General features: G+C 40.2%; 1 protein-coding gene across 4 annotated transcripts in view; it reads left to right on the forward strand.

Annotated features, from left to right (window-relative positions):
- lrba (LPS-responsive vesicle trafficking, beach and anchor containing) overlaps positions 1-11,127 on the forward strand; it is a 177,328-nt gene that overhangs the window by 38,548 nt on the left and 127,653 nt on the right. For all 4 annotated transcript variants that reach the window (XM_085458994.1, XM_085458995.1, XM_085458996.1 and 1 more), the window contains exons 12-21: positions 117-269; positions 550-718; positions 960-1,039; positions 1,390-1,452; positions 2,026-2,123; positions 2,324-2,416; positions 3,542-3,650; positions 3,964-4,045; positions 5,946-6,069; positions 6,182-6,374. In XM_085458994.1, coding sequence (XP_085315120.1) covers positions 117-269; positions 550-718; positions 960-1,039; positions 1,390-1,452; positions 2,026-2,123; positions 2,324-2,416; positions 3,542-3,650; positions 3,964-4,045; positions 5,946-6,069; positions 6,182-6,374 — 1,164 coding nt within the window. The remainder of the gene's footprint in view (positions 1-116; positions 270-549; positions 719-959; positions 1,040-1,389; positions 1,453-2,025; positions 2,124-2,323; positions 2,417-3,541; positions 3,651-3,963; positions 4,046-5,945; positions 6,070-6,181; positions 6,375-11,127) is intronic.

Genomic DNA, 11,127 nt, shown 5'->3' on the forward strand with positions numbered 1-11,127 from the left:
CTATTTCCCTTCATCACTTTGCCGTCTCTTTACTGTTGTACTTCTTATGGATTTTTTTTCCTCCCTCACCTCCATTTGTGTCACTTTGTGCCTTCTTGTCTCTCTCTCTGCGCCAGTCTTCCAAGGTGCATGTGACGAGGCCTGTCCTGGACATTGTACTGGCCTTTTCCAGATACCTTAGCAACTTGCAGAATGGGATCTTGCTGCTCAAGCAGCTGTGTGACCACATTCTGTTCAACCCTGCCATCTGGATCCATGCCCCTGCTAAGGTAACACACAGGGCTACATTATTTTTTGGTTATGTTTAAAAAGATGTAGAAATGAATTTGTACTGCACACAAATTTGCCCCTCTGTGCTTTTGCCCTAGTTCAAGGTTATCCCTCCACCTGTAACTGCCATTAAAACCAGAATGTCTCAGTTAAACCCTTAGTAGCTTTCCAAGCATCCAGCTGCCTCTCAAAGGAACAAAAAGCAAGGACACAGTAAAACAGGACTCAGCCCTGAGTCCATGCACATTTAAATTTCATTTGCTTTTATAACCTGTGCAGGTGCAGTTGACACTCTACACCTACCTGGCAACAGAGTTCATCAGCACAGTGACCATTTACAACGCTGTTCGCAGGGTGGGCACTGTGCTTCAGATCATGCATACACTAAAATTCTACTACTGGGTTGTCAACCCTCAGGACCGCAGTGGAATCGTACCCAAAGGCCTAGGTGAGCCTACACACAAAATGCAAAAATATGCAGCAATTACGACATAATCACACCCCTGATTAAACTTTCACATGCACATGTGCACAAAAACACAGATTCACACATACAAGCACACTCACACTGTATGCAAGTCCTTTCAAGTGATATAGAACTTTTACAAAATAAAATGGATCATCTTGTAGTTTCATGCCTTTCTTTTGTTAACCACGCTAAACAGCCATTGAACTCTTTGGGTTTTCAGAAGGTCCAAGGCCAAATCAGAAGGAGATACTCTCTTTGCGAGCCTTTCTGCTGCTGTTTGTCAAGCAGCTCATAATGAAGGTAAGCTCATGCCTCTTCCTCAGGCATGTGTTGTAACTCAGCATGCACTTCTCTTGTCCTTAGGATGATTAGAACCTTTAACCTTTGATCTGTCTGTTGGTAAATAAATGTATTATATTTGCTATATCGGACTTTTTTTTTTCATTATATTGTAATGCATACATTACACTTGGCTTTGCAGGGTTCAAATATTTTATTACAGTATGTGGGATTTCGATATCATTAAAGGTTTCATCATTATAATCTGTGCTTTGCATTTTTAGGGTTTACGGGGTTAAAAATGTTGTTTCTTAGTCACCTCTTTTTCCAGTCTTGCGTTGTTAAAACAATCTGCGCATTTTGCATTTTAGGATCATGGAGTGAAGGAAGATGAGCTACAGAGTATCCTCAGCTACCTCCTAACCATGCATGAGGTAGGCATAGACCGGCAGAGAGAGAGACCTCACCACCAGATGGCAACACAGTACCGCTACACTGCATTTAGTGTGTCTCACCATGTGATGTGGAGAGCATGAGCAAACACTTCCTGCTTCTAAACGCTGCATTACTGGTTCTTGTTATTCTTCCAAGTCTGCCAGTTTGAGGTCCTGACAGAAGTGGGGTTGTTTACAGTGAAGTGATGCATAGCAAATGAATCATTCAGATCAGTCAGTAACGCAGTGAACCTAAGTGGTGTTTACAGCACTGTCTGGAAAAGCCACCATCATGCAGCAGCCATACATTGCACAGCCTGTATGTTGTAATTCTTTAGTTCAGACGCTTGTGATGTATTCCATGTATTATTGCTGCTACTGCCACTGCTGTACAAGGCAGAAATATAAATATCAATTAGTGACTAGACATATATTTGCTTTTAGCTTAGATTAAAATACACAGTTCACTGTAAGCCCCTCATAATTTAGATATCATTGATAAAGCTGGCTCGTTTCCCACTGTCCTTTTTTAATACTACAATAGCTTCAGTCTCCTTCCTTTATGTTCCTCAGGACGACAATCTCATGGATGTGCTGCAGCTGCTGGTCGCTCTCATGTCTGAGCATCCTGGATCCATGATTCAGGCCTTTGACCAGCGGAATGGGATTCGGTAAAGATCGACTTTTATATCCATATTCATGAGCTCCTTTACAAACGGTGTGAATGGTTCCAGTTGAATTTCTTAGTTTCAGCCCTAAGATATAAGAATTGAATATGCATGTATTCATTAAAAAAGCTTTTAATGTATAAATATGCGTTTCTTTTTGTTAACGCTTAACTGTTAACTGTTTTCTGTTTTTCGTCCCACAGTGTGATTTACAAGCTTTTGGCCGCCAAAAATGAGGGAATAAGAGTCCAAGCACTCAAAGTTTTGGGCTACTTTCTGAAACACTTGTCACCAAAGTAAGTACTTTATTAGAAGTCTTTGTTCATACAAGAACACATTTTTTACTTTTAAGTGACGAAACAACAGAAAGCCAACACTGGCAGATTTTTTTTTTTTTTTTTAATAGAGTAGACTCTGCACTATCACTGCATACAAGCTGGATCTGCTGTCTCTAACCACGTGCTGTTTTTCTCTGCACTGCACTGTAAAATAAAAAGGGGGGAAAAGGGCTCTTCAAAAATTTTGCAAACGAGAGGAAAAAAGTCCTTAACTTTGTTAATTTACGAGTTTTATTTAGATGCTTACTGGATATTTTCTTAACAGTTTTGTTAGTTCTTTATATTCTAAAAATTCAGTGCATTTTCTCATTATCCTGATTTTAACTGTATTATAGCTAAAACTCATTTTTAAAAGGATTCTTGTTAACATTTAATTTGTATTAGCCCACATGCTGACAGAACACACTAAAATAACTTAGTAAAATAAGAATTTAGCATGTCAGTATTGCCATTTTGGGTGATGATACTTAATATAAATTTACTTAATGAAATTCTAATGTTTTGGCTAATAATCACCATTGATACTGTGCAGCTTGTATTGATATAGGAGTTAGAGAAACAACTCTAACCATCGTCTTTGCAGCAGTTTTAAGCCTTGAAATCCACATGTGCACATCTGCAAGTAGTTCAGTTTTCGAGACTATGATACAAAAGTAAAAGTGGGGCTGATGAATGATTAGAGATGAAAGCAACAAAGAAAGCAAAAACCCAGGCTTCGTCAGCGGGGATTCTCTTTTTCATTTCCTCCTTGTCAAATGTTAGCAAGAGCACAGCTGATTTGTACCGCTGCAGATTTCAAACAGAGGCGTGTAAAGATTTTTTTTATCTTAACACGGCTCCGTTTTTTTTTTTTTTATTAACATTTGAGCTATCACACACTCCAGATTTGCTTTTGTTATTCCTTATAGTGTAAAGAGTTTTGTTCACCATTGATTTTAATATTGATTTTAAAATTGAGATTCTGCTTGTGTGTTTCTGCAAACAGATATAGGTTTGGTTTATCATGTTTTCCAAAATAACAATTGTTTAAGCAAATACTGACGACTGCTGACCGACCTTTGACCTCTTTATCATTTCAATCAGGAGGAAAGCAGAGGTCATGCTAAGTCATGGCCTGTTCTCCCTGCTCACCGAACGCCTGATGCTTCACTCCAGCCACTTCACCATGACAATGTACAATGTGCTTTTTGAGGTCTGTATGCTGCCCATTCGCCCTCGAGGCTCGTGCTTGCAGAGTGAAAGCTTTCTATTAACAAAACACACACTAATAACCTCTGTGTTCGGCCACATGGCCCATTTTTTCCCCCCCCAATATGCTGAATTTGTGCCTTATTATCTAATCTGTCTCAGTTGTTTGTACTTGAAAATGCAATAACACATTAGGTTGACCACAAACAGAAATTTGATTTGTGAAATAATTTAGAAGCATGCAGATATCTCTGTGCTTTGTTTCTCTGTTATCCTTAAGACTTATGTGGACATTTATGACTTGAATCCCCCGATAGATTCTTACGGAGCAGATCTGCACTCAAGTGATCCATAAACAGCATCCGGACCCCGACTCCACTGTGAAGATTCTCAACCCACGTAAGTGCCTCCTCCGCGCCGCACCGCTCCCTTAAATCATCTGCCGCAGCATACCCTCTACATACCTACGGCTCTGTGCCGCAGGAGGATATTCCCCGTGGAACCGTGCGATCGCTATATACCGTCAAACAAATGAACGACATAAATTTTGCAGCCGGAGCGTATTTTCAGACTCCTGAACCTCAGATGTAAACCTTACACGAGGATGGTGCAAACACTTTGTGACAAATATACACTCGTCTGCTGGTTTTATTGAGCCTCGGCGTTGTTTTTCACGGGGATTATTTTACATATAAAGGAAAGATAAATGTAGTGACATGATAATAATTTATTCAGGTTATAATTGTTTTTTTAATGCATTTAGGTTTAATTAATGGTGAGTTTGGATTTTTAATGTTTTTTTTTTCTTAAATTAAATTTTTCTTGTTTTCTTTAATTGTACAATAATTAACTTTTATATAATTTTTGCTATTTTCAATGAATGTTAAAATGAAAAATATTTGCATAGCTGATAACTATTATTACTTGGCCATTTTCTGTTTGCTTCACATTTGTATATTTAATTATAGGTGGGATAAACACAGCCCAGGATGGTGGCTTTGGTCACTTTTATTATTATTTTCTTTAGGCTGTTACTTACCTCGAATTTTACGTCAACTCACCAAATCTTTCCCTCTGTTGAAATCTTAAGTGTTCATTTCAAGCAAGAAAAGAAAACATCCCACTCTCTTTCATACTGGTGCTTTCATAGATGCATATGCAGCTAAAAAAAAGAAGCTTTAATCAGTCTGAAGTCCAAACACAAGCAAGGTTTACATCCAGCCAGACTTAATCTGACAAGGTCTTTGTGTAGTCACACATTGATTATCCCAGGCCTTTATTGCGTTAAAATCTCTCCTGCCCAACCATCCCGGACAGGCGGTATATATCATAGGAACCTTGTATGGGTTTGCGAGCATATTGTATGGAACATAGACTGGTGGTCTGTTTCTCCTTTGCCGTGTATTCTCTTGATTTAATCTGTGACAAACTCCCAAAATGGCCCCCTGATTGCAGTCTTTAGTAACGTCAGAGCCAATCAAACAAACCGAGGAAGTACCGTTTCCCTCAAATTAACTCGAGGGAAAAGAACCAAGAGCAAATGGAAAAAAGAAGGGAAAAAAAAGAAAGAAAGGAACACGCCATCCTCATTCCCGGTACATGCTGGGGTAATTTTCTGGCGGTAAAGGTTCAGCGACTCATAATTTGAGTGACTAAGGCGTAGAAACAACACAACTGTCTGCCGGGGCAAGGGGGCATCGGTTAGCGCCAAGGTCTGAAGAGACGAGTGAAATCCAAGCCCTACCGTCTCTCTACTCAGAGCAAATGGACACTGACATTGTCTAGATAATTCATCTAAACAGTCAGTCTCTTTGGTTTAACCGAAGCCAAGCATTTCAGAAGGGCCTGTGACTCTGGCGCTCTCATTTGAAACAATACCAAAGCCATTACAGTATGATAAAGATCAATGGCTCTGGGCTTTTTATTCTCCTCTGTTCTGTTTTTCTTACCACAGGCGCAGATTTTCAGGTGTGCACAGCTGCAAGTTCAGATAGTTTGTGACACAATGATTTGCACATGTTGAAACCAATGTATGATATAGCTGTTGATTTGCTCGGTTTCCCCTCCTGCGACCAATCCTTTTTGTATATCCAAACACGATGCTGGCTGTTTCCAAATTCAAATGTTATTTTATAAGCCTTGAAAATACTGCTTGGCTGTTATGTATTACATTACAAAATGCACAAAGCAGATGCAGTATTTTTGATATTTTCCAGCACTGGTGCCTTTTTTTTTTTTAACTCCATAAAGCATTTTTATCTCAGACTGTAAACAGAGTGGGTTTTTTTCCCTCTTCCAGAGATTCTGAAGGTAATAGCTGCTCTGCTGAAGAACTCTCCCCCCTCTCAAGAGAGCATGGAGGTGCGCAGGGTCTTTCTGTCAGACATGATCAAACTGTTCAATAACAGCCGAGAGAACCGCAGGTAAGAATCGGACCGATTCAAAGGATAGAGAAGTACATCACACGTCAGTGCACGCTGCGTTTAGGCGCCCGTGGGATTCGCCACCTCCTCATTTGCTGCCGTTTGTTTTCAGGAGCCTGCTGCAGTGCTCGGTGTGGCAGGAGTGGATGCTCTCTCTGTGCTTCATCAACCCGCAAAACAACGAGGAGCAGAAAATCACAGAGATGGTGTACGCCATCTTCCGCATCCTGCTCTACCACGCCATCAAGTATGAGTGGGGCGGCTGGCGAGTCTGGGTGGACACCCTGTCCATCACGCACTCCAAGGTCAGCTCATTATATCCCCGCACACAGAGCTCACACACAGCTTTGTTTATCCTTCTCTACAAACTTCTTCCATTTCCTCGTCTGTTTTTCTTTTTAACATCTTACCATTATCTTTCTGTAGCAAACACACTCACCGTCTTGCTGAAGTATCGTCAGCCTTGAACACTCACAACATGACTGTAACCACAAGCCTCTTCCTCCTTTTCAATTCCTGCCAAACAGAAAGCAATGATCATTCAAAGCAATCAGTTCTTCCACCCATGTCTTTACTTTCAAATGTGACACAACACAATTCATCAAATAAAAGAATCACGCAGCATTATCATCTCGCCTGGTTACTTTCAGCAGAGGCGAGTGGGGTAATTGAACCTTGCGTCCCGGTGCCCATCAGATAAAGCTATGGAAGCTATATAGTGATTGTAATTTAAAAGCTAGTTTCAGTATAAACCAATTGGAAAGAATCCCTTCAGCCTTCCCTCTCTGTGTTTATGTATAGCGTCTCTTTCTTTCACATCACACAGATAAAAATAAACTTCTGGCACGTTTTATTTCCAAAACCTGAATTCAAAATACTGCTTTAGAAATTCAGTGTTGATATCATATTGCGCTCCTCTGTTCCAGAGCAGTGAAGTAATTGAGGCTGGTGTCAGATTGTGGTCTGGGGGGTTTTTAAGCCTGGCAGATTGAAAGTTGAGTTAAAGAAGTGCTCGTGATATGAGACGCTTCACTGTAGCCTTGAGTGCCGTGACAGGTTTCATCCAACAGGGGGCACAGAAAGACTGCCAGGGAGATCAGCGGCATGTAGGCTGCTGTGTGTGTTGGATGTGGGGTGTTTTAAAACTCCCACACATCTGAACACTGAAGCACAATGATAAGGACTCAAGAAGAAGAAAATATTGGTCAGCATATTGTAGAAGAGTGTCAGTGAAATTCTGAAAAGGTAACACGCGTATGCACAACAGCAGATGCTGCTGCAAGCTTGAGTGTCTTGAGATATTTCAAAAAGAAATAGACTGCTGGGGAGCGTGAAAAATACTAATGCTATTATTTTAGCTGTTTTGTTTTTTTGTACAATAGGGATAAACTCTATTTTTTTTCTTCCCCCCACAATGTGGTGTAATTGCAGCAAGATTAATGCTGTTTCTTCTTGACTGAAGTTACAGTTGTTCCTGCTGAATTTCACCCTTACAGTGCGTGAATAAACCCATGCACTTGTACAATGTGACACACACACACACACACAATGTGACACACACACACACACAAATACACAGAGGGCCGGGGACTGCCTCTGAATCGAACTTGCAGCAGGTCCCACCAAGATGCATGCATCTGCTATAAAAAAAGCTAAAGAAACTCAATTGCAATTTTATTGTCCCGTTTGATAGATTTCCTGCCACCTTTGTAGCACCAAAGCTGTTTGTCACTGTTGCTATCTCCTCCCACTGCTGCAGGGCTGTGTTTGCACGCGCGATTGTAGTGCGTTTGTGCGTGCGTCCGTGCACACGCGTGCGTCTGTTGTGAGTTACCAGGCACATTTTCTTTTTGCCCTCCTTCTCTCTCGAGTTCTAGCAAGCCCTTCTCTCTGATCACATTGAATATTCATAGGAGCTGCGCGTGAACAATCAGAGAAACAAGGCCTCATAAATACAACCAGCCCACCGGGAGCCTCTTGATAAGTGCATATATGCATTCACACATACTTGCACACCTCCTCTTTACAAAGACTTTTTATGATTGAGTTTGCCTTGTGTAAAACACGGTAAAATTATCAGTTTGATTTGTAGAGTGATGCTGTACTTGAAGCTGAGCACGGTCTGAAAAGTTGTCTGTGACTCGCACTGAAACTACTTTTTCTATTGATGCAGGATGGCTTTAAAAAATATTAGACATTACACACAGAGTTTTATTATCGTTTACAGGCTCTAATACACAGGAATTTCTGTCTAGCTATAAAAGTTTTGTTTTTAAAAATTATTTTTTTAATGTAAGTGTCGTATCTGTGATCTGAGTGTTGGCTGTTCAGATTTCTGGCTGATGGAGTGGGATGAGCAGCAGCATGTCTGCTTTTTACCTTTTTTGTTCTTGTGTTAAATTTGTGGGTTTTTCCTGGCTCAGAGTGGGTGTTTGGGTGAATGATCACTGTGTACAGTAAAAGCACAGAGTCTGTTGAATTTTTACACATATCTTGTCACTCTTTTGGCTGCACGATAAAATGATAAACATGAGGTTCCTTTGGGGCTGTCTAGAACCAGTTTGTAGGACACCAAAAATTCTTTTATGCAGTTAAAAAAAAATAAAAGGTGGTTTGTAGATAAAATAAATTGTCTTTTTTTGTGATATCATTCATTTACATGCTAGACACCTCATCACTAGGGACAGATATTGTTACTGTGCTATTTGTGCCAGTGCTGCTTATTAATATTCTTTTTCTTGATGGTTTCAATAGACATTTAATGACTTATGGCTACTTTTGACATATTGGCGAGTTTGCCGACAGCACAGCTGCTCCATAGGAAGTCAAAGAGATGACTTTGTGTTACCTTATTTAGCAGTAGTATATACATTCCCCTTTTATTTGCAGACATTAGAGATACAATGCTTACTAACAAAGGTAGCTACAAATATTGTATACCTGCTGATATTCTAATTTTCATATTTAGAGTTTGAGGAGACGATATAAGAAAACTATTTGCATTAAGTTGCTGTGTGTATAGTTTCCCCACACACACATGTGTTTGTGTGTTCATATGTGCATTTATTCACATCAATCATTAGTGTATCTGCACGAGTGTCTCTAAGTAGACAGATGTTTCTGCAGGTGGGCACGGTGACACAACAGCCCTCCCACTCTCTGCCCACATAACCCACCCAAGGTGCCCCTCGTCCGTCTCTGCACACAAATCAGTTTGAGAACGAGGAGTTCTCCGAAAGGGAGAGATCGGGGCGTGAAGGTCCCGATGCCCTTCACACTTCCACTGCTGGCTATCGTCATCACCTGCCAGACTTTTCACCACAAAGATGGCGATAAGCAGAGAGGAGCAAAGATATCTCTGACATAATTTAATACACATTAAGGTATTAAAATTCTTCGCTCAAACCCCAAGTGTAATAATTTAGTCTGTTTGAGTTTGTCATGGGGTGCTAAACATCACAGGAATAGTAGTTCAGCAAAACAGTCTTTGCCTTCTGGGATTATTAAGATTATTAAGACACACACACACTTGACTCAAGCTGTTGTTCTTGGCAAAGAGTTTAGAGAGCGATCCAGTGACGACTGGACAAAGGAAGAAAGTGAGGATCCAATGCTAGATAAAGAGCTGCGCATCAAGTGTTGTCGAGGTTATCATAGTTAACATTTTGCACATTTCCAGCATTCATATATTTAAAATATTACATATTACAAGATATATATTGTATGAAATTAATGATAACCAAATGGTGGAGATCCAAAGTGTTTTTCTGACTTTTAGTGCAAGTTAGTGCACGCTATGGAAGGATCTTTCTACAAGCTTGTCTTTTTATGGTTGTAATAAAAAATAAAAATGAAGCCTATCTGCATTAGCCTCGATCAGCAAGGCAGGACAAAACTAAGAAAAGTTTTAACAAGAAGTGAGAAAAGAAAGTACTGTGAATAGGAGAAAAACTGCATGGAGACTTGCAGTAGCAGATGACATTGATTTTGGAGAAGGAATTGCATTTAGCAAATCGGATTACAGCCACGCTGCCCTCTCCATTTCCCCCTTGTTTTGTGGTCACTATCTATCTATCGCCAATCTAAATGGGGACTCCCAAGCTCCTACCATGGGGGTCCTCTCAAGATCAGCGCTTTGCGCCGCTCTATTACTGTAACAGGTTGTCGTTTTTATTCAGAACTTGTGAAAACTCTGCAAAAATTTCCTTTCTTTTTTAGAAGTGCAGTTAAGAATATTTAAATAGTAATAATAAAGAAAATGTCCAAGTATTATTGTGTACAAAAAACACAAAGTTGTCCAAGTTGGGTTTTGTTTGTGTTCGAGTCTTGAGGCATTTCAGATCTTTTTCTAGGATCTGGCTGTGCTGCATCCACTTAATTCCATGTTACCTGTCACATTAGAAAAGCCCACCATGTTTTTGTACATTACCATAGCATTTTTCCATAACCCACTGAGGCCAGACCGAGTCTTGGAATAGAATGAAATTAGATTAGATCAGCGCTGATGTCCTAGCCACCCAAGGCAGTTTCTATATTTTGTAGCGAAGCTAAAGGCTCTTTCAAAAACCACAGAGACATATACTACCTCTGTCTAATGGTAACTGGATCTGTTACAGAGCCCCATTTAAGGCCAGCATACATCATCTTAATGTACAGACTGCATCCTGAATCTATGACGTTATGTGCTGAGCTGCTTGCCTACATAATTTCCATAGCGGTGCACTCTGAATGCAGCCTTTTAATTGCTAAAAATGCTAAATGTCAAATTAAGCTCAAACTAATGGGGTAGAAGGTCTTGCTGTGTGATCAGTGGGAAAGCGGGAGGAAGGAAGAAAGAAAGGCAGACTGCTGGTGCATTTAGAACAGGCTGTGCACTCAGAAAACAGCTATGGATTACCAATCACTGCTTCCCACTACAGAAGATTAATGAGCACCCATGTAGCAGGCTAATTTAGAACAATAACGCCTAATTAATTACAAATAATCAGCTTCTTTCTCCCCCTTCCCTTTCTTCCACTCTCAATGACTCTCTTTCTCCTTTTGCAATTTCTTATTTTT

This window comes from Copadichromis virginalis, linkage group LG6, assembly GCF_057382275.1.
Source record: "Copadichromis virginalis isolate Kocher_CV1m ecotype Utaka linkage group LG6, C_Virginalis_male_GT1.1, whole genome shotgun sequence".
Taxonomy (NCBI): Eukaryota; Metazoa; Chordata; class Actinopteri; order Cichliformes; family Cichlidae; genus Copadichromis; species Copadichromis virginalis.